General features: G+C 46.8%; 1 protein-coding gene across 2 annotated transcripts in view; it reads right to left on the reverse strand.

Annotated features, from left to right (window-relative positions):
• The window catches only part of LOC128611062 (filamin-C), a 30,856-nt gene continuing 4,884 nt past the window's right edge, over positions 1 to 25,972 (reverse strand). The window contains exons 5-48 of one of the 2 annotated variants that reach the window (XM_053630301.1): positions 25,844 to 25,962; positions 25,602 to 25,679; positions 25,279 to 25,441; positions 24,958 to 25,158; positions 24,314 to 24,394; positions 23,062 to 23,199; positions 22,823 to 22,949; positions 22,338 to 22,474; positions 22,061 to 22,254; positions 21,630 to 21,743; positions 21,027 to 21,170; positions 20,731 to 20,854; positions 19,951 to 20,111; positions 19,384 to 19,474; positions 19,050 to 19,219; positions 18,798 to 18,915; positions 17,736 to 17,998; positions 16,886 to 17,483; positions 16,557 to 16,730; positions 15,840 to 16,002; positions 15,387 to 15,547; positions 15,122 to 15,289; positions 14,789 to 14,912; positions 14,502 to 14,658; positions 14,069 to 14,258; positions 13,540 to 13,563; positions 12,830 to 13,074; positions 11,964 to 12,063; positions 11,711 to 11,851; positions 11,378 to 11,506; positions 11,079 to 11,252; positions 10,742 to 10,903; positions 10,291 to 10,494; positions 9,523 to 9,675; positions 8,872 to 8,994; positions 6,108 to 6,350; positions 5,631 to 5,894; positions 5,383 to 5,520; positions 4,996 to 5,111; positions 3,593 to 3,725; positions 3,160 to 3,336; positions 2,452 to 2,670; positions 1,947 to 2,156; positions 1 to 1,500 (exon numbers count right to left, since the gene is read on the reverse strand). In XM_053630301.1, the coding sequence (XP_053486276.1) occupies positions 1,313 to 1,500; positions 1,947 to 2,156; positions 2,452 to 2,670; positions 3,160 to 3,336; positions 3,593 to 3,725; positions 4,996 to 5,111; positions 5,383 to 5,520; positions 5,631 to 5,894; positions 6,108 to 6,350; positions 8,872 to 8,994; positions 9,523 to 9,675; positions 10,291 to 10,494; positions 10,742 to 10,903; positions 11,079 to 11,252; positions 11,378 to 11,506; positions 11,711 to 11,851; positions 11,964 to 12,063; positions 12,830 to 13,074; positions 13,540 to 13,563; positions 14,069 to 14,258; positions 14,502 to 14,658; positions 14,789 to 14,912; positions 15,122 to 15,289; positions 15,387 to 15,547; positions 15,840 to 16,002; positions 16,557 to 16,730; positions 16,886 to 17,483; positions 17,736 to 17,998; positions 18,798 to 18,915; positions 19,050 to 19,219; positions 19,384 to 19,474; positions 19,951 to 20,111; positions 20,731 to 20,854; positions 21,027 to 21,170; positions 21,630 to 21,743; positions 22,061 to 22,254; positions 22,338 to 22,474; positions 22,823 to 22,949; positions 23,062 to 23,199; positions 24,314 to 24,394; positions 24,958 to 25,158; positions 25,279 to 25,441; positions 25,602 to 25,679; positions 25,844 to 25,962 (7,301 nt within the window). In that variant the 3' untranslated portion in view covers positions 1 to 1,312. The remainder of the gene's footprint in view (positions 1,501 to 1,946; positions 2,157 to 2,451; positions 2,671 to 3,159; positions 3,337 to 3,592; positions 3,726 to 4,995; positions 5,112 to 5,382; positions 5,521 to 5,630; positions 5,895 to 6,107; positions 6,351 to 8,871; positions 8,995 to 9,522; positions 9,676 to 10,290; positions 10,495 to 10,741; positions 10,904 to 11,078; positions 11,253 to 11,377; positions 11,507 to 11,710; positions 11,852 to 11,963; positions 12,064 to 12,829; positions 13,075 to 13,539; positions 13,564 to 14,068; positions 14,259 to 14,501; positions 14,659 to 14,788; positions 14,913 to 15,121; positions 15,290 to 15,386; positions 15,548 to 15,839; positions 16,003 to 16,556; positions 16,731 to 16,885; positions 17,484 to 17,735; positions 17,999 to 18,797; positions 18,916 to 19,049; positions 19,220 to 19,383; positions 19,475 to 19,950; positions 20,112 to 20,730; positions 20,855 to 21,026; positions 21,171 to 21,629; positions 21,744 to 22,060; positions 22,255 to 22,337; positions 22,475 to 22,822; positions 22,950 to 23,061; positions 23,200 to 24,313; positions 24,395 to 24,957; positions 25,159 to 25,278; positions 25,442 to 25,601; positions 25,680 to 25,843; positions 25,963 to 25,972) is intronic. The other variant, XM_053630302.1, reaches the window with a different exon arrangement.

Consider the following 25,972-nt stretch of genomic DNA (forward strand, 5'->3'; position numbering starts at 1 on the left):
TATAAAAACTCATTTTAATGCAAATTCATAAACTCTGATCTTTATTAAATCTGTAACTGTTTGGTTAATAGAACAAAAACACACAGATAAAGCCATACCCCCCCCACACACACACACAGTATTGCTGTTTAATGTGTCCTTCACACACACTTAAAAAGTAATAATTGTATTAATCTGATGTGTTTATGGAGGAGCTGAAACAGGAAACAAACAGAAGCGGCTGTGTTCCAATACTGCAATCATACACTTCCCCTAAACACTCAGAAGTGTGTATCACCTGCGTCACTGCGGTGTTTTTATACGCTGTAAGTGCTGTGTGTTCAGGAGTCGAGTCACTGTAGAGCAGAATTTACCCACAATGCACTGCGGGAGTGACGATGAACAGCAGTTTTATTCCCAACGTTTCCAACGTGTTTGTTTTGTTCCTTAATCATGGAGAATAATCTGATTATTTATTTTTAATTATTACACCACTGCGCTGCTGAGTTCTGGACTGTGATTGGTCAGAAGGTGGTGATTAGTCCTCTATAACAGCGGCTCTGACAGTAGCGCAGGTTTATATTAACGCGCTCGCTCCAATACGTTATGGTTTCTATAGTAACGGCTCGCTCACGGGGACGTGTACAGCGCACGCTCCACTGATAATAAACAGAAGTTTTCTGTAGAACTATAAACGGATAAAAATATGATGTTTTTAATGTAATAGCTGGTGAACTGCTGTGGTATAAGAGGAATAAAACACTCAGGGACATGCTGTTATAGGAAAATAATCAACTTAATTTCTGTAATGTGCACTTTACCAATCCCCTACGAACAGTAAAGTGCATTATGGGTAATCCCGGCTCGCTCACATTGCAGAAGTTAAACTGTTGCAGTTCAGGAATGTTCTTAAAACTTGATTTGGAACACAGCCGTAGTTGCACCTAATGACGTTACCTTACGGCTACAAACCTGTTGCAGTGCATTGTGGGATATTTGAGCACTCAGCTACACTTTGGGAACTTGGAAAATAGTGCACTACGTAGTGAACATGATCTGATTTTGGACGCGCACCTTTTTACAGTTTCTTCTGCTATTTTTAAATAATGAAATGATCAAAGTAAGTGTGCTCGAGTCAATGCAAAAGGAACAACCAAGGGGAAGTGGACGAGGGTGCATTACAAGCAGTATTGGAACACAGCCCAGATTTCAACAGCTAGAATGTTAAGTAAAAGTATTCAGCGCTTTTTTTATTTCTTTTTTTCTTTTTTTTTTCTTTAAGGTAGTACACTTGGAACCAGTGGTGGTGGTTTAGGATCTAGGGCACTATGTTTTAGGGCACAGTGATGTGGAAGGGACTTCCTGGCACGGATTCGTCGCCCCATTTCACGATGACGATGTAGTTCCCCTTCTCCTTCACCGTGTACGTCACGTTGTACAGTTTGTTGCCCAGGTGCTTCACGTAGACGTCTTCACACGGCGTCCTCGGACCGTGAACCCCCACCATGAGCATGTTCGTACCTGCACACGCACACACGCACGCACACACGCACGCACACAGAGAAAGATGTAAATGGAATAATAATACTAATAATAACACAACGTTGAATTTCTGATGTGAAATGAAAAAGGGGTGGAGTTGTAGGTGGGGTCATGGGCAGGGTTAAGGGTGTTAAGCATGGCGTGTCTGTCAGTATGGTTTATTTAGATTAACATTTCCATCATATTATAATTCCAAAACTCCACCCTAACCCTGACTGTAGACTTTCAATCCAAAGTTCTGAAGCTCCGCCCCCCATGGCCCTTTCCATCGGCTTATCGTTCTGAAGCTCCGCCCCCATGCCCCTTTCCATCTTTGTCTCAATAGAATATCCACATGAAAAAGTAATGGCACACAGCCACAGTTGCTAAGCAAGGACTCAGTGAGTGTATATATATCTGTGTGTGTGTGTGTGTGTGTGTGTTACCTGCTTTGCTGCAGTCCACAGTGAACATGTTCTGTGTGTTGATGAAGGCTCTGCATAGCCCCGCCCCCTGACACACCACCCTGCTGGCGTCGGAGGGCAGAGACACGGCGGGTTTGGAGCTGAACGCCGACGCCCTCGAGCTCTGACACACCGACTCCACCAACACCGAGGACGTCTCATGAAGACTGTGTCCTCCTGAGAGACGCACACCTGCAACACACACACACACACACACACACACATCTTTCATCTCCTCTTTTCTGTTTGTTCCTCTTATTTTTTTCCTCTTACTCAGATTTTCTTTCATTCTGAGTTTCTCTACATCTCACTTTCTCTGCTTTTATCTCTCCTCTGTCTCACTTATTCTTTCTCTTCTCTTCCTCTACATTGTTCTTTTTTCTCTCCCTGTAAGCGCTGTATAAGCTGAGTTTTATTTCAGTCAAGTCTGCTCAGTGTGTGTGTGTGTGTGTGTGTGTGTGTGTGTGTGTGTGTGTGTGTGTTTTACCTGTGACTCTGGCTTTAAAGGGGCTGCCCACGATGTGTTGTGGTCCTCCGTATTTGATGGAGATCAGGTAGTTCCCAGGTGCCATGGGTGTGTATGTGACCTTGTAACCTTCCACACACTCGGAACAGTCCATTTTCACCTTGGAGGGGCCGTCGATGATGACCGACAGAGCACCAGATCCGGCATTACTGGTGTTCACCACAAACTCGGCAGGAACCCCTGAGAGAACCCGAGGTGATTAAATAACGAAGGGAGGAGCTTCGCTAACAAAGCACTGACACTGAACTCCACACTGAACAAAACCATTACAATCCATTACAATAATCTCTAATGGTTTCCATTACATCCCACCAGGTTTCCACTGGAGAGTTTCTACTTCCTGTTAAATTCCCTCAGAACTCTGTAGTGCTTTCAGTCATGTGTAAATGATCACCATTACAGACCATCAGAAACACATTAAACCCCAATAAAACCAGTAGAAATCTCCCACTGTTCTCTTCTGCAGGGAATGTGAAATTCGAACACACTGTGTGAATATTCGATCAGTGCTTACGAGTGACGCCACACGTGGACTGAGTTAGCGTGCTAGCGTGTGCCTCCTGGCTAAATTAGCATTAAACACTAAGGGAGGTGTGACGGTGCTGATGATTCGCTGCTGAAATCACGCTGGTTTCCGATTGGTGGAGAGCAGTGAGGCGTGTTCTGTACCTGTGCAGCCAGCCTGCAGTCCCGCTCCGTAAGCCGACACCAGACCGGGATCTCCGGCATGTCCCGTGTCTCCCACTCGCACGTTAAAGGGGCTGCCGGGAATATGGCTGCCCTTAAACTTCACATCGATGGAGTGCACGCCGTTCTCACGTGGGATGAAGCGGATCGTCGATTTATCTGAAACATAATAAATGAGGGTTTAGACGATATTCTGTGTTTGAGCTGTCAGACGATCAGAGCTCTGTGTGGTGTAAATAAATAATAACAAAGTAAAAAAGAATAAAATGAAGCTGGACTAAAGATCAGTGATGCTTGAATGCTAGTGTAGGAGGCGGAGCTTTCTGAATAAACAGGCCACATGACTGATAAGTGGTTAGAGCCTCCCCTTCGCCCTGATTGTGTGTGTGTGTGTGTGTGTGTGCGCGAGACTCACCAGCGTCCACATCAGTGATGTAACACTCCTCCACCACTCCTGATGGACTGTGCACCTTGGCGTCGATCACACCCCTCGCTCCGTTACGCTGCACCGCAAACAAGGCCTCGTGATTCACACGCAGATCCTTTTCCTGTCACAAACACCACAAACATCACGTCACTAAACACTGCGCAGAACAAACGCCGTACAGAAGTATAATAACAAGGGATTATAATTAGGGATAAATTATATTTAATCTCTATAACGCTTTGGGGCAGTGCGCATTGTTAAAAGCCATATACGAATAAAAGTGAACTGAATTAATAATAACATGATTAAACGTGACCACGGAAAAAAAAACAACTTGTTTCTGATTGGCTGACAGCTGGGCATTAATTCCTTTAAGGTAGAAAAATACATTTGAACTTACAGCTCTGATTCAGTACGCCTGATCCTGGGGTAGCGTGTAACGTAACCATGACAACAAACATCAATAACAACACAACTATTGTCTTCGTTATCGTGACACTAAACATCGGAAAGAAAACACACCTCCACCTGTTTAAAGCCATGTGCTTTATGAATTAAATATGAGTTCTGAGGGGAAAGGGGCGGAGTTTTTTCTGGGCCAGAAAAAAGTAAGCAGCTGTTATTCTGAAATATTACACATCACAGTTTATTATAACGTGTCCGTAAAACTGTGTTTATTACAGAGTAATAATGATTACATAAAAATTATTATTATTATTATTATCATCATCATCATCATCATCATCATCATCATCATTATTATTATTATTATTATTATTATTATTATCTCATTGTTTTCACCTAGTAATAAAACACACCTTGCAGCTCCATAAATAAAGTAAACAGTAAATAATGAAAAAAAATATTTGTGTTGTGTACATAGAATATAACTGTCTGTCTGTCTGTCTGTCTGTCTGTGTGTGTGTGTGTGTGTGTGTGTGTGTGTGTGTGTGTGTGTCTTTCTGTTGGTATAAAAATATCATTACTAAAAATACCCAGAACAGATATGAGCACACTTAATCCAATTTACTGGACACAGACACACACACACACACACACACACACACATACACACACACACACACACACATACACACACACACACACACACGCACACATACACACACACACTCCAAGGTCACTCAGTACAGCAGATCTGACTCAGTAAATCATGGTGACATTATCAGGGATTGTGTGTATAATCAGCTGTATGAGTGAGAGATGTTACACATCTGGAAGCATCTGTCAATCAAAATATTATTAATAAACATACATTTAAAATGAACTGTAGATATTTTATACTAGTGTTATAGGGTGATCACTGGAGCAGTAATGTAGTGTACAGCTGCATAAACAGGTGTGTGTGTGTGTGTGTGTGTGTGTGCGTGTACCTGCAGGCTGGACAATGTGAGACGCCGTGCCTCGTCTGACAGCGTGGCGATGGGGACGGTGAAGGGGCTGTCCGGGATGTGTTCATTATTAAACTTAATGGACACTTCATAATCACCTACAACACACACACACCGATTATACACTGACTACACACACACACACACTGATTATACACTGACTACACACACACACACACACACACACACACACACACACACTGGAGTGTGTTAGAGAACCTAAACATGCAGCATCATGAAGACCAACGAGCCATCAAAACAAAACAAATACAGGACAATCCTAAAAGAAAACCTCTTTCAGTCAGTGTGTGTGTGTGTGTGTGTGTGTGTGTGTGTGAGTGTGTGTGTGAGTGTGTGTATGATAGATACCTGGTTCCTGTACTATATATGAAACTCCACAGGATCCGTCCTTCCTGTCCTCGAAATGGATCTGAGCTTTACTGGGTCCCTCCACAGCGATGGACAGACCTCCTGCTCCGGCTTCTCGTGTCCAGATACTGAACTCCGCTGCAGAGAACACGAGAACGTCACTATCAGGAACAGTTCTAAACTTCACAGTGTTACAGAACTGTGTGTGTGTAGAGTGTATGTATAAATTGTGTGTGTGTTAGACGCACTGGGTACTCCGGCCACGCCCCTCTGCAGTCCGGTTCCCCCTGCGCGGACTTTATGAGCCCCGCCCTCTCCCAGGGGCCCCACGGTGAACAGGAAGGGGCTCCCAGGGACGTGATGGCCGCCGTATTTCACGCTCACCGTGTGAGAACCCGTCTCCTTGGGAACGAAGCCTACGCTGTATGTACTGTTTTCACCTTCCACGATCTCAGCATCCAGAACCTTTCCTCCGGGACTCGTCACCTGCGCTGTCATCACCTGGGCTCCGTCTGCAAGACAACAAAGTGAGGGCACTTCACTCCCAAGTGCACTATCTAGGGCAAGGGTACTACTAGGTCACTCATGAGTGAAGTGACTGTGAATGGTCCTGTAATTTTGTGACATCACAAACCGAGCTCATATGTAGCCCCACCCCCGAATGAGTTTAATACAGAAGTGTATTAAAGAGTGGTCCGTATTCTACTCTGTGACTGGCTGGTTACCATCAGGTTTGGCGGTGAGAGAGCCGAAGCTGCTGAAGTTCTCTCGGCCGAGGAAAGAGCCGAACACGTCTCTGAACGGATCCCCGCCAACCTGCCTGCTCTCCTCCACGTGAACCTCTCGCTTCGTCTCCTCTCCACGTGTCTTACTGATCTCTGTCCTCTCAGTACGCGTGTACATGTGACTGCTGCGTGTGAAGGTCCGAGTCAGACGCTCCTGAGCCGAGACCATCTGAAACCAGTTCCCTAAGGACGAGAGAGAGAGGGAGAGAACGGGAGAGAGAGAGGGATGGAAAGAGAGAGAGAGGGAGAGGGAGAGAGGGGGAGAGAGAGTATCATTTTCTGTGTAAGCCAATTTCGGATGTCAGAAAGGGAAGTGTGTGAGGGGAAGTGTGCGAGGGGAAGTGTGCGAGGGGAAGTGTGCGAGGGGAAGTGTGCGAGGGGAAGTGTGAGGGGAAGTGTGTGAGGGGAAGTGTGAGGGGAAGGGTATGAGGGGAAGTGTGTGAGGGGAAGTGTGAGGGGAAGTGTGTGAGGGGAAGTGTGAGGGGAAGGGTATGAGGGGAAGTGTGAGGGGAAGTGTGTGAGGGGAAGTGTGAGGGGAAGGGTATGAGGGGAAGTGTGTGAGGGGAAGGGTATGAGGGGAAGTGTGTGAGGGGAAGTGTGTGAGGGGAAGGGTATGAGGGGAAGTGTGTGAGGGGAAGTGTGAGGGGAAGTGTGTGAGGGGAAGTGTGAGGGGGAAGTGTGTGAGGGGAAGTGTGTGAGGGGAAGTGTGTGAGGGGAAGTGTGAGGGGAAGGGTATGAGGGGAAGTGTGTGAGGGGAAGTGTGTGAGGGGAAGTGTGTGAGGGGAAGTGTGTGAGGGGAAGGGTATGAGGGGAAGTGTGTGAGGGGAAGTGTGTGAGGGGAAGTGTGTGAGGGGAAGTGTGCGAGGGGAAGTGTGAGGGGAAGTGTGCGAGGGGAAGTGTGCGAGGGGAAGTGTGAGGGGAAGTGTGTGAGGGGAAGTGTGAGGGGAAGGGTATGAGGGGAAGTGTGTGAGGGGAAGTGTGAGGGGAAGTGTGTGAGGGGAAGTGTGTGAGGGGAAGGGTATGAGGGGAAGTGTGTGAGGGGAAGTGTGAGGGGAAGTGTGTGAGGGGAAGTGTGAGGGGGAAGTGTGTGAGGGGAAGTGTGTGAGGGGAAGTGTGTGAGGGGAAGTGTGTGAGGGGAAGGATATGAGGGGAAGTGTGTGAGGGGAAGTGTGAGGGGAAGTGTGAGGGGGAAGTGTGTGAGGGGAAGTGTGTGAGGGGAAGGGTATGAGGGGAAGTGTGTGAGGGGAAGTGTGTGAGGGGAAGGGTATGAGGGGAAGTGTGTGAGGGGAAGGGTATGAGGGGAAGTGTGTGAGGGGAAGGGTATGAGGGGAAGTGTGTGAGGGGAAGTGTGTGAGGGGAAGGATATGAGGGGAAGTGTGTGAGGGGAAGTGTGAGGGGAAGTGTGAGGGGGAAGTGTGTGAGGGGAAGTGTGTGAGGGGAAGGGTATGAGGGGAAGTGTGTGAGGGGAAGTGTGTGAGGGGAAGGGTATGAGGGGAAGTGTGTGAGGGGAAGGGTATGAGGGGAAGTGTGTGAGGGGAAGGGTATGAGGGGAAGTGTGTGAGGGGAAGTGTGTGAGGGGAAGGATATGAGGGGAAGTGTGTGAGGGGAAGTGTGAGGGGAAGTGTGAGGGGGAAGTGTGTGAGGGGAAGTGTGCGAGGGGAAGTGTGCGAGGGGAAGTGTGTGAGGGGAAGTGTGAGGGGAAGTGTGTGAGGGGAAGTGTGAGGGGAAGGGTATGAGGGGAAGTGTGTGAGGGGAAGTGTGTGAGGGGAAGTGTGAGGGGAAGTGTGTGAGGGGAAGTGTGTGAGGGGAAGTGTGAGGGGAAGGGTATGAGGGGAAGTGTGTGAGGGGAAGTGTGTGAGGGGAAGGATATGAGGGGAAGTGTGTGAGGGGAAGTGTGTGAGGGGAAGGATATGAGGGGAAGTGTGTGAGGGGAAGTGTGAGGGGAAGTGTGAGGGGGAAGTGTGTGAGGGGAAGTGTGTGAGGGGAAGGGTATGAGGGGAAGTGTGAGGGGAAGTGTGAGGGGAAGTGTGTGAGGGGAAGTGTGAGGGGGAAGTGTGTGAGGGGAAGTGTGTGAGGGGAAGTGTGAGGGGAAGGGTATGAGGGGAAGTGTGTGAGGGGAAGTGTGTGAGGGGAAGGATATGAGGGGAAGTGTGTGAGGGGAAGTGTGAGGGGAAGTGTGAGGGGGAAGTGTGTGAGGGGAAGTGTGTGAGGGGAAGGGTATGAGGGGAAGTGTGAGGGGAAGTGTGTGAGGGGAAGTGTGAGGGGGAAGTGTGTGAGGGGAAGTGTGTGAGGGGAAGTGTGAGGGGAAGTGTGAGGGGAAGTGTGTGAGGGGAAGTGTGAGGGGAAGTGTGAGGGGAAGTGTGTGAGGGGAAGGGTATGAGGGGAAGTGTGTGAGGGGAAGTGTGTGAGGGGAAGGATATGAGGGGAAGTGTGTGAGGGGAAGTGTGAGGGGAAGTGTGAGGGGGAAGTGTGTGAGGGGAAGTGTGTGAGGGGAAGTGTGAGGGGAAGGGTATGAGGGGAAGTGTGTGAGGGGAAGTGTGAGGGGAAGTGTGTGAGGGGAAGTGTGAGGGGAAGTGTGTGAGGGGAAGTGTGTGAGGGGAAGTGTGAGGGGAAGTGTGTGAGGGGAAGTGTGTGAGGGGAAGTGTGTGAGGGGAAGTGTGAGGGGAAGTGTGTGAGGGGAAGTGTGTGAGTGTTTGGTCCTCACTAGGGATTTTGAGGTTGAGGTCACACAGGCTGCCGACGGAGGCGATGGACGGAGCGTGTCTCCTCCTCGTGATGCTCTCCTTCATTCTCCCTTCACCTGTCACCTTCACCGTGTATGGACTTCCTGTCAGGGGACATTACCATGTAATCATTTCACCTGTCTGTCTGCTTCAAAACCACACAGTGAGACAGACAAGGAGAGAGAGAGAGAGAGAGACAGCGAGAGACAGCAAGAGAGAAAGACAGTGAGAGAGAAAGAGAGAGAGACAGCGAGAGAGAAAGAGAGAGAGAGAGCGAGAGACAGCGAGAGAAAGAGACAGCGAGAGAGAAAGAGAGAGAGAGACAGGGAGAGAGATAAAGAGAGAGAGAGACAGCGAGAGAGAGAGACAGGGAAAGAGAGAGAGAGACAGAGAGAGACAGCAAGAGAGAAAGACAGTGAGAGAGAAAGAGAGAGAGACAGCGAGAGAGAAAGAGAGAGAGAGAGCGAGAGACAGCGAGAGAAAGAGACAGCGAGAGATAAAGAGAGAGAGAGACAGCGAGAGAGAGAGACAGGGAAAGAGAGAGAGAGACAGGGAGAGAGAGAGGGACAGAGAGAGAGAGACAGGGAGAAAGAGAAAGACAGGGAGAGAGAGAGACAGGAATGTAGTGAGACCTGGGATGTGTTTATCTGCAAATTTGATGTTGATGATGTAATTTCCTGGTTCAGTGGGGCAGTAGGTGACTCTACATGTCCCGTCCTCAACGTCCTCACACTTGATGTCCACTTTACTCGGCCCCTCGATGGACAGACCCAGTCCTCCATAACCTTACAGACAGACAGACAGACAGGTAGGCAGACAGACAGACAGATCCCTCAGATTCACTTTCTTTCTTTGTTTAATTTTTTCTTATTCTTTCCATCTAACTTTAACATTCTCTCCTGTCTTACTCCTTCTGTCTTTCTCTCTCTCCCTCTTTTTCTGTCTCACTTTTCCTTCTGTCTCACATTCTTCATCAGTCTTATTTTTTCCTCTTTGACTCATCTCTTACTTTATTTGTCTTTCTGTCTCACTTTTGTTACTCATTGTTTTTCTTTTTGTCTTTTTCTTTCCCTCACTCTTTTCCTGTCTCACTCTCCACTTGTCTCACTCTCCACTTGTCTCACTCACCCTGTCGCCCTCTCCCTCTATCTCCCTCTCTCTCTCTGTCTCACTTTCCACTTGTTTCACTCACCCTGTCTCACTCCCCAGTTGTCTCACTCCTCTGTCTCACTCTCCACTTGTCTCACTCTCCCCTGTCTCAGTCCCCCATCTCACTCTCCACAGTCTCACTCCCACTGTCTCAATTTCCCTGTCTTACTGTCCCCTGTCTCACTCCCCCCATCTCACTCTCCCTCTACCCCCAGTCTCACTCTCCCCCGTCTCACTCTCCCCCGTCTCACCTGCGTTTCTGGTGTCCACGCAGAACTCAGCGTTGTTGAAGGTGTGAGCGTCAGTGAGTCCCTGTCCGAACGCTCTGACTCGGCTCGCGTCTCCGATCTCAGACGCTCCCACTGTGATCTTAAAGGGGCTGTTATTAACATGAGCTCCGCCCTTACGCACACTCACCTCATGTTCACCCACTTCCTTAGGGGTAAAGGACAGACCTGCAGTACACACACACACACACACACACACACACACACATACACACACACACACACACACACACACACACACATACACAAAAAAATCAACTCATAAGTCATCACATGTATGTACATATGTAAATATGTATGCATGTACATGTGTGTGTGTGTGTGTGTGTGTGTATGTGTGTGTGTGTGTGTATGTGTGTGTATGTGTGTGTGTGTGTGTGTGTGTGTGTGTGTATGTGTGTGTGTGTGTGTGTACCGATGTGTCTGTTAGGGAGGTGTTTCAGTAGACAGGGTTGTTCTGCTCCTGATGGAGCTCTGATGCTGGCGGTTAACGAGCTCAAATCCGTCTCATTGATCTTCAGAGAAACATCAGCTGCAGTTCCCACATTCAGCTGAGACGTCCTGAGAGAGTCATCACCTACACACACACACACACACACACACACACACACACACACACACACACATCAGTTTGATTTCATCTCCTGACTTTGATATGCTGATATGCACAAGCCCAGTCCTCTCAGCAGAGCGCCTGAAGATACACACTCTCACACTAAACCCTAAATCTAACCCCTAGCCCCTGGTTGTACCTGTGATCTTGGCGGTGAAGGGACTGCCGGGAATGTGTTTGCCGTCGAACTTGACGATGATGTTGTAATCTCCCGGGGCGGTGGGCAGGTAGGACACTGTGCATGTGCCGTCTTTATTGTCCTTACAGCTGATCTCAGCTTTAGATGGTCCTTCTACTGCCAGAGACAGACCGCCTACACACACACACACACACACACACACACACACACACAGCGTCCTCAGCGCGTTCTGAACCATGGTGAATCAAATCATGTTGAATCGTATGAGTGAGTCGAGCTCCCTCAGCCGTGTCCTTTACCTTCTTTAGCGTTCTTGGTGACGACAGTGAAGGTGGCAGGTTTGTTCACCGTGCCGTGACACAGACCGGGACCGTACGCCGTCACCATGGTGCTGTCGGTGGCGTCCACATAGAACTGCATGGGACTTCCTGTGGAGGGAATCAGACATCAGTCCTGCTTTATCTGAAATATATTTATGTCTGTCTGGATTCACAGAGATGAGACGTCTGTATCACACACCAGCTCTCATGATACTGTGTGAGTTTATACAAATCTAAAACTCCATTTAAATATCAGACTTTAGGACACTTAGTCAACATCAGTGGAGAGCCGGACGCTGAGTGAGACGGAACCTGGGATGTGATTCCCGTCGTATTTGATGTCCATCTCGTGCAGTCCTCTCTCTGTAGGGACGTATTTCACTGTGATGGTGCCGTCTTTATTGTCCTTAATCAGAGCACGGGCTGTTTTACCTGACGGCATGCGGACCTCACCTGTAACACACACACACACACACACACACAGAGTTGAACTGATTTCTGTTCTGTTTCTGTATTTCCTGTATGTAATAAATGCTAACAGGTGGACAGGTGACGTGTGAGGTACCAGTCAGCGCTCCCTGCTGAGGACTGAAGGGGATGAGCAGGTTAAGGGGACGAAACGTGGGCTGTTTAGTGTCTATCGGTATCACGGGTTCCTTAGTGGCCTAAAGAGAAAAAAACGACAGTGTAGATTTACTTGAGAAAAACAATTTAGCATAAATCAGATATAATATCTAAAATATCTAAAATATCTAATATCTAAAATAATGTCTTATTTTATTTAACATTTCCTGATATCAAGTGCTGAGGTGTAGGGTGAAGGGTATAGGATACAGGGTGAAGGGTACAGGGTACAGGGTATATAAAATATAGGGTGTAGAGCCAGTGTGTAGTGATGTTCACCTGTACGGTGAAGGGGAAGTGGGCGGGGCTGAAGTGATGATCACCTGTACGGTGAAGGGGAAGTGGGCGGGGCTGAAGTGATGTTCACCTGTATGGTGAAGGGGAAGTGGGCGGGGCTGTAGTGATGTTCACCTGTACGGTGAAGGGAAAGTGGGAGGGGCTGTAGTGATGTTCACCTGTACTGTGAAGGGAAAGTGGGCGGGGCTGTAGTGATGTTCACCTGTACGGTGAAGGGAAAGTGGGCGGGGCTGTAGTGATGTTCACCTGTACTCTGAAGGGAAAGTGGGAGGGGCTGTAGTGATGTTCCCCTGTACTCTGAAGGGAAAGTGGGAGGGGCTGTAGTGATGTTCCCCTGTACTCTGAAGGGAAAGTGGGAGGGGCTGTAGTGATGTTCACCTGTACGGTGAAGGGGAAGTGAACGGTGCTGTAGTGATGTTCACCTGTACTCTGAAGGGAAAGTGGGCGGGGCTGTAGTGATGTTCACCTGTACGGTGATGGGAAAGTGGGCGGGGCTGTAGTGATGCTCACCTGTACGGTGAAAGGGCTGTTGGGAATGTTCTGTCCCCCAAAGCGGATGGTGATGACGTATTTTCCCGGCTCAGGTGCTGTGTAGTAAATGTCAAAAGTTCCGTCGTGGTTCTCCATCACGTCCATGTCGAGCTCGGTTCCGTTTGGAGTGAGAACTTTACACGTCACCTTCCCTTTCCCAGCAGCTTTAGCATCTACACTCAGTACCGTCTCCTCACTCATCTGAATTTTCGGCCCCAGACTGGCTGCTCCGGAAAAAAAACACACAAACAATCAAAAATAAACATCAACAGTAAACAATAAACAACAGCAATAAATAATAAAGAACCATAAGCAACAAGCAGTAAGCAACAAACAACAGACAATAAACAAACAATCATAACAACCAATAAGCATCAGTATACAACAAAGAATAAATAAAAACAACAGTAAACAATAAACACTGAAGAATTAAACAATAAACAATAAAAACAGCAAAAAACAATAACAAGCAATAATAAATAATAACAAAAAACAAGAAACAGTAAACAACATTACTTTAAAAATAATAATCAATAAATAGCAAAAATGAGCAACAAACAACAATAATTACACAATAAACAACAAAGAATAACAACAAACAACAACACAACAAAAATGAACAACAAACAACACTAAACCAATAATGAGAGGTGAATGTGAGGTAAATAAAGTCATTTTATTAAACTTACCGACTCCGCGTCCTCCGATAGACACTGAAACACAAACACAAACACAGTATTACTTCATCAACACTGATTAATATTCACCGCTACAGCACTGTGTACGAGTTATTAAATAAATATTTATCAACCTCACTGTAAAAACAAAACTCTCAGAAATATCCTTCAAAATATCTAAAACATCTAAAACATCAAAAGATCTCCCAACTCCTCCATAAACAACAGTGAAAGAGTTCATGTTTAATTAAGATTTCTTACAATTTTCAACCTTTTCAGATCTTTTGTTCTTTCTGCCAGTGACCACAGAGGGGCGCTAATGAGCTCATACCTGTTTTATCATCATTTTATAATGAAATAAATCGGATGATTTTGCATATATTCAGTTTATATTTTATCAGTTTATGACACTTTAAGAGAACATTTGATGGGGGAGTTGTGGCCACGCCCTCTGAGCTTACTAACAGCTGTGATTGGTGTAAAGAGAGCTAGGGCCCTACTCAGTAGTGCGCACTACAGAGGTGTTGCGTTGTGAGCGTACCTGAAAGTACACACTTGCTGGCGTCTCCGGTGGGCGTGGCTTGGATGGAGTAAGGAGAGAAGGGGATGTGGTCTCCGCCGTATTTAATGGTGATGGTGTAACGTCCACTCACGTCGGGGACGTAGGACACCGTGTAGGTGCCGTCCTTATTGTCCTGAATACTGGCCTTCTTTGGCTTTCCTTCAGGATCCTGCGGGAGAAACAACACACACACACGAGCGTGGACACACACACACAGACACACGCACACACACACGGACACACACACACACACGCACACACAGACACACGCACACACACACACACACAGACACACGCACACACGTACAAGACCAAGAACGTTACATTAGAATAGTGTCTCATTAATGCACATACACACTACACACTACACACCACACACTACACACCTACACACTACATACTACAAACTCACCAATATCTGTACGGTCAGTAGCCCCTCCCCCGCATCACGGGCGTCGATGGTGAACTCCACTGGTATACTTGCTGCCACGCCCGCCGAGTCGAGACCTGGACCACTTGCACGAACCTTACTGGCATCATGAGTCGGCCCGGAGTGGACTTTAAATGGACTATAACACACACACACATCAGATTACACACATACACACACATAAACACACAGACACACAGACACACATACACACACACATACACACATACACACATACACACATACACACAATACCCTACAATACAGACCTGCGTGGGACGTCCTGGTTTGCGTATTTAACACACACTGTGTACGGTCCCTCCTGAGCAGGTGTGTAGTTCGCTGTGTGTGTGCCATCACCTTTACTGAGAACACTGACCGGTTCTGTAGCACCTGTTGCACACACACACACACACACACACAATAAAACCATCTCCCTCACTACTGCCCCTACAGGACAACACTAACAGGACAAAAACTAAAGTTTCTGTAAAGCTGCTTTGGGACAATGACCATTGTTAAAAGCGCCACACAAATAAAACTAAACTACAACACACCACTAGGGGGTGGTGAAGAACTGTTTATAAGCGTGTGTGTTCTACCTGTGGGGCCGTACAGCTGCACATCCAGTGCTGCATTTCCCGCTTTGCTGCAGTCCACAGTGAAGGATTGTGGGACGTTGGCTCTGACGCCACTGCCCAGTCCTGGTCCTGAACACTTCACCTTACTGACGTCCACCACGTCTTTAACAGGGACACGGAAAGGACTTCCTACTCGACACACACACACACTATAATTAATGCTGTGAATTTGTGAAGACAGTGTGTGTGTGTTTGTGCGTGTGTGTGTGTGTGTGTGTGTGTGCACCTGGAATGGGTCGTCCTCCGTAGGTGATGTTGATGTCGTAATTGCCTGAGATGAAGGGGACGTACTCCACACTGCAGCTGCCGTCCTTGTTGTCTTTACACAGCATTTTAGCCTCAGATGTGCCCTCGATAGTGAGACCCAGCCCTCCTGTCCCCGCCCCCCTGAGGAAGGAGGGAGAGAGAGAGAGAGAGAGATAATGAGGAAATTGATGAATGTGTGTGTGTCCTAAATCTTATAGCACCCTTATCCATGTCCACTTGGTGGCCATATTAAGGGACAGTCCACTGCTTGAATGAAGGAAACAGTATCAGATTGCAGCTTGGCCTTCTGGGTAAATCAGATTACCTAGCTAAGCTAATGTAGTGCACTTCACTCAGCTACGTAAGATGGCTGCTAAGGGGGACTGGAGAAGAGGAAAACAGTGTGTGTGTGTGTGTGTGTGTGTGTGTGTACCTGGTCTCCACAGTGAAACAGTTAGCTTGGTTGACGAGGCCGCTCTCCAGTCCTGGACCAAACGCTCGAACCCGTGTTGGGTCACAACCTTCTACCACTGACACGCGGAACGGACTGTTAGGAACCATCACGTCATCGTACAACACCTCGATCAGGTGCATACCTGCACACACACACACACACACACACACACACACACACACAGACACCAGCATGATTTGTTTGCTGTGAGTTTATGATGAACTTATTTATAACAATGACCTGAGACTTCTGGGCTTTAATGGGATTCAAAGACACACACACACACACACACACACACACAGACACACACACACAGAATTCTCTTAGCTCTTCTATTTATAGTGAATGTATTTCTGTTCCATCATCATTCACTCCACAGCCTGAAATCTCTATCTGTCTGCATTCATACACACACACACACACTGCACCTGTTCTCTCTAAAAAGACGGAGACAGACAGCTGTTGTGCTTGTCAGTGTGTGTGTGTGTGTGTGTGTGTGTGTGTTTCCATTAGTCTTTGCTTCTAGTTCACTTAATTCAGAGTTCCAGTAGACCTAGTGGTTCTCTGGCTGCAGTCATTGCCCACCTGTCTCACTCCACCTGTCTCACTCCACCTGTCTCTCTCTCTCTCCCTCTGTGTTAATTAAATAGTAAATAATTAAATTGATAAATAAATAATTGTGAGTGATGAGCGTACCGTCCTGGAAGGCGGTGTACTCTACCCTGTACGTCCCGTCTCCTTTATCTGTGATGTAGGCATCTGTGATGCTGCCTGATGGACTGACGATGCGTACTGTCACATGATTTCCTCCCATTTTGGTCAGCGAGCGAGCATCCACGATGAAATGTGTGCTCACTTCTCTCAGAACCCCTGCGCGCACACACACACACACACACACACACACACACACACACAGGATTAATCGTAGAAGCCGTTTATATTCTCGATAACACTTGTGATAAATGACTGATTAATAAAATTTGAGGAGAAAACAGTCAGGCTTTAGGACCCAGAGTTGAACTCACCTGTAGGCTCCACCCCTGGTCCGTATACCTTCACGCCGCTGGTGTTGACGGCAGGTTCCACCTGCAGGCGTATGGGGCATTTTGGCACCATGTGCCCCCCGTAGCGGATGCTGATGGTGTAGGGTCCATGTGAGGGGGGCGTGTAGGTGACGGAGAATGTTCCGTCGTTGTTGTTGTAGATGTGAACCTCGGCTTTGGCTCCGGAGTCGGATACGATCTCCACAGTGAGCTCGGCGTCTCCGGCGTGGCTGCAGTCCACTGTGAAGGATGCCACGCTCCCCGCGATGGCCCGCTCCAGCCCCGGTCCGCTCGCCACCACCCGGCCCGCATCCAGCGCCGGACGCACCCTTGCCACGAAGGGAGAACCGGGCACGTGGGCGCCGCCGAACAGGATGTTGATGCTGTAGTCTCCGGGCTCAGTGGGCAGGTAGGACACAGAGCAGGTTCCATCTCCGTTATCCTGGCACTCGATTTTCGCCTCACACGGACCTTCAACCGTCAGACCGAGCCCGCCCACTCCCGCGCCCTTAGTGTCTATGGTGAACGGAGCCGGTTTACCCACAATACCTCCCTGCAGGCCGGGACCATACGCACGCACCTGAGGAAGAACCACGAGATTCAGGAGAACGTTCAGCACAACAACGCTGTGTCTATTTCATACTGTACATACCCTATATAGTGAATGGTGTGTGTAGTTTGGGGCGCACACATAGTCGATTACTGACTGTGTTTATGTAGTCTATATAGTGAATAGGGCTTGTGGATTAGGACACACCCACAGGGGATTAGTAACTGTGTTTATATGCACTATATAGTGAATAGGGTGTGTGATTTGGGATGCAACTCATACCTTTGAGGGATCAGCTGGCATGAGAGCCTCCACAGTGAAGGGACTTCCTTGTACGGGGTTTCCATCATAGCTGACATCCACTTTGTAGGGTCCCTCCTCAGGGGGAATGTACTTCACGCTGGTTTCCTCTTTGGCTCGGTCCGTCTCTAACTTGCAGGGAATCGGTCGTCCGGATGGAGAGACCATCTTCACACCGACCCCGCCCTGTCCGCCCGCTCCCTTTGTGTTCACCGTGAACTCCTGATCCTTCCCAACCTCCACCTCTGAGACACACACACACACACACACCAAAATAAGACCTCACTATCTAACACAGTCCTAATATTATCCATTCAAATTCCCAACCATGAGCAAAACACTGAAACTGAAACTGTTCAAACGAGACGCTATGAGTGATGCTAAATTCAGCTAGTCATGCTATAGGATTTTCAGTGTATTATTGCCATTAAGCTAACAGTAGCTTCCAATAACTACCTAGCATATTAACAAACAATCAAATTATAGTTATTTTTACTAATAAAAATAACCAGTGTGTCACTTCACCATAAGAAACATCACTTATGGAGTAAAAATGTGTCTTATCAATTTATCCTTTTTTCATCTTAATGATGTTCCTATATTAGAGACTCAGATGCCTCTGAAACTGACTAGCTATCACAGTGTAATTAAAACTATTATACATTCAATGGATTTGTGGTGAAAACCAAGAGAACCCAGCTGCTAGGAAACTGGAAAATATGGACACCAAATGACCCTCTTCGCTACTGCTAATGAGGCTAACAACTTAGCTAGCTAGCGTGTTTAGTTTTAAGTGTTTATACAGACAGTGTGATGACAGTGATAGTGGAAATGAGACAGAACCATCCGGAACATCAACATTTACCTCAGATATGTTGCTAAATTTCAAAGAAAAGAGTCAGAACAACTAAAATCAACCGCTAATTCAACCGCTAACACATGTTCTGGAATATTCCGAGACATGAATGCTGAATAAACTCAACAAAAAAAGCCTGAAATTAGGCCAACTATTATATTGTGTAATAGTAATTATGAGACACTCACTCTTGTCGAGACCTCGAACTCGGACTTTGTTCAGGTCCAGTGGAGGAGCAACAGTGATGTTAAAGGGGCTTTTGGGAACCGGTTCTCCTCCATAACTCACTGAGATACTCATATTACCCTGTGATTACACACACACACACACACACACACGCACGCTCTAATAGTGATGTTATATAACCAGCTATGTTCATTAGCAGCTAGCTAACATTCAGGTGTTATATCTGCAGGTGTTTGCAGTCGGCCGTCTCTCACCTGCTGAAGCGCCGTGTATTTGACGGTGTAGGAGTAATCATGATTATCGATGATCTCAAAGTCCTTCACGGCGTTTCCTTTCTGCCCCGTGCTGAAGTGAACCTCAGGCTTCGCCTTTCCTGCTCCCTTGGTGTAAATGGTGAAATGGGTGGGCGTGGCCACCTGAACACCTGTACAGTGACTGATAATCAGATTTATGTGCACTTCCACTCATGTCTAGTTAGTGTGTCAGGTCCACCCTGCATACTCTGTACACCTTCTGACCCTGTTTGTTTTCCATTTCCCTTATATGGTCATTGCTTCCTGTTCTCATTAACTCGTTAGCATGACTCGCCTGTTTTGTTGAGTCCCGGTCCCTCTGCTCGCACTTTCCCAGCATCGTGAGACGGTTCCACTTTCACCTTGAACGGGCTGCTGGGAATTTCCTGCATTAAACACACAGAGAGATTATTTTACAGATTTGAGCGGATTATTTTATTTTTATTTTTCACTTTTTTTTTTTTACAAAAATAATCTACATTTTCTACGTTCTGCTCTACATCATGACAATACTGAAAATGTCACTTTAGATTATTATTCTCACTAATTATTATTTTACTGCACATATAAGACATTTAAAACATCTTTTGTGTAATATTTTGCGTTGTATGACGATAAGAGAAATATAGATCCATTAATTATGTAAATAAATGTTCCATTTTAAAAACACACACTGACTCTAACCCTGCCCCCGACCTGATATCTGCAAATTAGATCTACGATCTTGAACGTGACCCGACAACAGCCCGAGAACAATCTGCCCGGACCATGCGCTGTGTGTGTAGTTAGCATGGAGTTAGCATGTAGTTAGCGTATAGTTAGCGTGTAGTTAGCGTGTAGTTAGCATGTTGCCGTGTGTTACCTTATCAGCGAAGAGCACCATGATGGTGTAGCGTCCCGCAGCGGGAGGTGTGTATTTCACAGTGAACGTGTCGTTGTCGTTCTTGATAATGTCGAAGTCGATGTCTACCTCAGCCGGCCCGATCACGCCCGCCGCACACTTTATCCCGATGCTCACATCACCTGCACAAACATCGCCACAACGTTCATTTACAAACATCACAACAACAAATACAAAACCATCAGAGTCAAACCAAGCTCTTTTAAATGTGGAACGTTTTCTGGTAAAATTAGATTTCTGTTACGGAGACGCCGGGCTTCGTTTATCATTTTTTAATGAAGTTGTGCGTAAAATGTTTTTGTGGATAAACGCAAATAAAACTTCACCAGATTTATGAAAGTTTCTGATTTTCTTTATACTCATGTGTATGTTGATAAACTTCAATCAGCCATAAAACGTGTTCATGAAACAGCAGGTTTACATTTAGCCACGCCCACAAAATTCTATAAAAGCTCACAGGGAAACATTTTGAAAACGACAAAATGGCGAATGAACGGTGAAAGAGCGGCGTGCGTTAAATCTTCCGGTAATGCAGCTCAGCCACTGCAGCGTGTCGGTTACCACAGACACACACTAACTCCTCTTACTTTTATGGGGCGCCATTACTTTTGTCCTGACTGAGTGAGCATGGGGAGATTTTAGGACTCCATTTTCATCAGTATTATTTATACTGAGAAGAAGAGAAGACGAGTCAAATGTAGCATTAAGTGTGCACTACAGGATCAGTGAAATGAAACACACCCTGCCCGGCTTCGCTACAATCCACAGTGAAGTACGTGGGCTCGTTCGACTTCAGGCCTGTTTTCTCCACACCAGGACCATAAACCTTCACTTTATCAGGGTGACAGCCTTCACCTACAAGAACCTACACGCACACACACGCACACACACACGCACACACACACACACACACGCACACACACACATTATACTATATGCAGCATATGATACTGTATTAAATATTAGTATTGAATAATATATGCAGATACTGTGTGTGTGTGTGTGTGTGTGTGTGTGTGTGTGTGTGTTCTCCTCACCCTGAACGGACTGTTAGGAATGTTGACTCCGCCCCAGCTGATGATGATGGTGTGTTTGATCGGCTTTGTGGGGATGTATACACACACAAAAGTACCGTCGCCTTTATCAGTGATCTTGATGTCAATAACACACCCTTCAGCATCCTGAAACACACACACACACACACACACACACACACACACACAACACTGTCACTCTTCATAGATACATACAGTTCTCATAGAGTTCTCATCAAGTTCTAATAGAGTTCTAATAAAGTTCTAATAAAGTTCTAATAGAGTTCTGATAGAGTTCTGATAGAGTTCTAATAGAGTTCTGATAGAGTTCTAATAGAGTTCTAATAAAGTTCTAATAAAGTTCTAATAGAGTTCTGATAGAGTTCTGATAGAGTTCTAATAGAGTTCTGATAGAGTTCTAATAGAGTTCTAATAAAGTTCTAATAAAGTTCTAATAGAGTTCTGATAGAGTTCTGATAGAGTTCTAATAGAGTTCTGATAGAGTTCTAATAGAGTTCTAATAAAGTTCTAATAAAGTTCTAACAGAGTTCTGATAGAGTTCTAATAGAGTTCTCATCTCCTGATGTTCCTGGTGTTGTTTCTGACCTGAGCGTAAATCTTCAGCTCTCCGTTTCCGGCCTGTCGCACATCGATGGTGAACTCTGCAGGTTTATTCACAATCACTCCAGTGGGCTGAAGACCAGGACCGAACGCTTTCACCTGCAGACCACACACACACACACACACACACACACACACACGCATGTTAATAACACTTTATTCATAGAGCACTTTTCATACACATAGAAAAGTTCAAAGTTCTTTACAATCTAGAAGTAATATAAAATAAAATGAAGTATATATAAGAATAGAAAACAGAGGAAGGATTTATAATTAAGCATCAGATGAGACAGATCCGAATCCGCAGTAAGCTACATCACCATGGTTACAGCGTGTTTCTCATGTGGTTCAGTGATTAATGAAGTGTGTATGTAATCAGTGTAATGAATAATAAAGTGTAATGAAGACTTTTCTACCTTCTCAGGGAACAAGTTGTTGGGCGCAGGGAGGATGTGAGCCATGAAGGGGCTGTCCTTAATGTCCTCATCGTCACAGATGACGTGCACGGCGTAGTCTCCCGGCTCGGTGGGCCAGTACCGCACATCACATGACCCGTCTCCCTTATCATCACACTCGATCTTCGCCTGAGACGGACCCTCAATCGAGAACCCTGCAGGGACCAGGTGCTGCTGTCAGCTTACAGGGTGGACACACACACACACACACACACACACACACACACACATTACTCACCCAGCGTGCCAACCTCAGTGCCGATGGCCTCAACCACAAAGTCGGCTGATTTTCCCACCACGCCCGTCTCTAACCCCGGACCCCAGGCACGCACCTTCTGTAACCCCGCCTCCAAACCGACCTCCACCTCAAATGGGCTAAAACACACACACACGTACACACACACGTACACACACACACACACACACACACACCAAACATTAAATATTAAACATTCATATTACACAGAAGATTTACAGCTCACTGAGTCACTGATATTCATACTAGTGAGCAACAAAGTGACAAATTGTGTGTGTGTGTACGTGTGTGTATGTGTATGTGTGTGTGCTTGTGTGTACGTGTGTGTGTGTGTGTACATGTGTTTGTGTGTGTGTGTGTGTGTACATGTGTTTGTGTGTGTGTGTGTGTGTGTGTGTGTGTGTACATGTGTTTGTGTGTGTGTGTGTGTGTGTGTGTGTGTGTGTGTGTGTGTGTGTGTGTGTTACCTGCGGGGGATGGGCTGTCCTCCCCATGTTATGGTAACTGTGTATTTTCCTGTAACAACAGGCTTATAGTCGCACTCGTATACTCCATCACCGACATCGCGCACCTTCACCGGCACCTCCGCTCCCGCTAACACACACACACACACACACACACACACACACACACACACACAGACTTCAGTCTCACAAGCAATGTAATGATCACTGTATAGGGAGTGATGAAGGTAGTGTGCACTTACAAGGGCCTTTCACAGACACTTTGAGCTCTCCACTTCCTGCTCCTTTAGTGAACACTCGGAAATCTGCCACTTCTTTCACTCGGACACCTTTAGGCTGAAGTCCTCGCCCGGTGGCACGGCACGCGTTAGCATTGCTCGCTAAAAGAAGAACCAATCAGGTGTTACTGAGTGATGAAAATGTGTGTGTATGCAGACGGATTGTTGTGTTAGTCTTCTTCACATCGCTGAACAGCAAACACACTGCACACGAGCACAGAGAATCCTGAGAGCTCTCCATTTTATACAGCTCAGAGGAACATCAACACACACACACACACACACACACACACACACAAACACACACACATACACACACACACGAACACATGGCCAAAATCACCAATGTGCAAATAAAGGAACACTTCAGTCTCAAGTCTCCAGTCTCCAGTGTTCAGTGTTCAGTCTCCAGTGTTCAGTGTTCAGTCTCCAGTGTTCAGTGTTCAGTCTCCAGTGTTCAGTGTTCGTCTCCAGTGTTCAGTGTTCAGTCTCCAGTGTTCAGTGTTCAGTGTTCAGTCTCCAGTGTTCAGTGTTCGTCTCCAGTGTTCAGTGTTCAGTCTCCAGTGTTCAGTGTTCAGTGTTCAGTCTCCAGTGTTCAGTGTTCGTCTCCAGTGTTCAGTGTTCAGTCTCCAGTGTTCAGTGTTCAGTGTTCAGTCTCCAGTGTTCAGTGTTCGTCTCCAGTGTTCAGTGTTCAGTCTCCAGTGTTCAGTGTTCAGTGTTCAGTCTCCAGTGTTCAGTGTTCAGTGTTCAGTGTTGGACTCCACACACACAGTCGATCAGCTGAGACGAGTTCAGCTACAGCGCTAATGTTTCTAATTAATAATGAAAGTGCATAGCCAGTAGTTTAGCCTGGAACAGAAAGTGTGTATGTGGAAATCGTTATAGCTCTCTTTCTATTTCATTTAATTCTCTGTGTCTTCGTTTCTTCTATCAAACATACACACACTCTGTTTATATCTCTCTGTCTGTCTGTCTGTCTCTCTCTCTCACTGTGTCTCTCTCCCAGTTGCTCCCTCTGTCTCTCTTCCTGTCTCACTCTCTCTGTCTCACTCTCTGCTGCAGTAAGCATTAAGCATGGCGAGCGCTGCACTAAGCACAAAGCAGAGTTGGAACAGATTGAGGGGCGGCGCAACAGCATGTTGTGCTTGCGCTGGGCGGGGCTAAGCTCAGTCCATGCCCCCTGTAGGCAGGTGGGCAGGGTTATGACAGGCTTCACCTTTAGGTTTGTGTTTCCCGGGCGGTGGAGTGCGCACGGACTGTGGCTTAATGTGCAGAGGAGGAGGAGCAGTAACTGGAGCTGGAACAACACATACATACTCACATCACTGCAGCGTGGGAGGGGCTTATTCTAATTAACTATATTTATTTATTTATTTATTAAGAGCTTGTCTGCAGACAGGTTGGGCTAAAGGATAAAACAACATGGCTGTCTAGAGGAGAACATGTGGTAGGGGTGGTGTTTGGCGTGGTTGGTGTTGGGGGGAATAAGGGGGGTTGGTTTTGGTGAGAAAAGAGGGGTGTTGGTTGGGGCAGGGGTATTGTGTGGTAGATGTTTTTTGTTGGGGAGGTTTTGTTGTGGGTGGATGTGGTAGTTGGTGAGGGTAGGGTTGTTGGTGGTGGGGGAGGTTATTGGTTGGGGGTGGAGTTATTGGTGAGAGAGGGGTTGTTGTTGGTTGGGGGTGGGGTTATTGGTTGGGGGTGGGGTTATTGGTGAGGGAGGGGTTATTGGTTGGGGGAGTGGTTGTTGTTGGTGGGTGTGGTTATTGGTTGGGGCAGGTTTATTGGTGAGGGAGGGGTTGTTATTGGTGGTTGTGGTTATTGGTTGGGGGCAGGGTTATTGATGGTGAAGCACACACTCACCCTCAGAGACGTGTACTCTGTAGGGGCTGTGGGGAATGGGCTGCCCGGCGAAGTGCACTTCCACACTGTGTGTTCCCTCGGCTGTGGGTTTGTAGGTGCAGCGGAACACGGCATCTCCTTTCTTCTCCAAAATCACCTCCACCGTGTCCTTCTTCCCCTGAGGGTCCGTAATCACCACGCTAACATCACCGACTCCCGCTCCTGACACCAGCACACACACCACACCCCCATCACTCATCTATTTATTTACTCATTTATTCCTTTAATCTTTTCTTTTTATGTCTTTTATGTTTTTCCTGTCACGCTGTGTATGTGACTCACCTGCAGTGTAAATGTCGAAGTAGGTGGGTTTGTGAGCGACGTTACCCACGGGGTCGAGACCTGGACCTCGCGCCTGGACTTTATTAGGATCACCGAGAGCTTTAGCCACATTCACCAGGAACGGGCTTTTATCAATATCCTGTCCTGCAAACAACACCTTCACCTGGAACAGTCCAGAAAACAATCCCACGCTGTCAGGGCGAGACCAGAACCCTCTCGCTACATCAGCGTTTATTCCAAAACACCAAACTCACATCTCTCTAACACACTATAGAAAGGTTTTATTATGTGAACATTAAACAGCGAAGTGTGTGTTATTATACCTTGTGAGGTCCGGCCACTTTGGGCACGTAGCTGACGGAGTACGTCCTCTTCTTATCATTATTAGCAACAACTTTAGCCTAAAAACATGAGAATGATTTGTGTAATAATTTAACTCAGATTTAACTCGAGATCATTCATATACTACTACTACTTCTACTACTACTACTAATAATAATAATAATAAAGTGGTGCAGTTGTCATTATCATCATTGTGAAGTTACTATGGAAACACAAAACATACTTCTTCAGTGTGACCTTCAGGATCCTCCACATAAACGATGACCTCACCGAGCCCCGCCTCCAGCGTCTCCACCGTAAAGTGTGTAGGTTTCAGCACCATGTTTCCCTCCGGCTCAATTCCTGTCCAGTA

This window comes from Ictalurus furcatus, chromosome 8 (assembly GCF_023375685.1).
Source record: "Ictalurus furcatus strain D&B chromosome 8, Billie_1.0, whole genome shotgun sequence".
In the NCBI taxonomy this organism is placed as follows: Eukaryota; Metazoa; Chordata; class Actinopteri; order Siluriformes; family Ictaluridae; genus Ictalurus; species Ictalurus furcatus.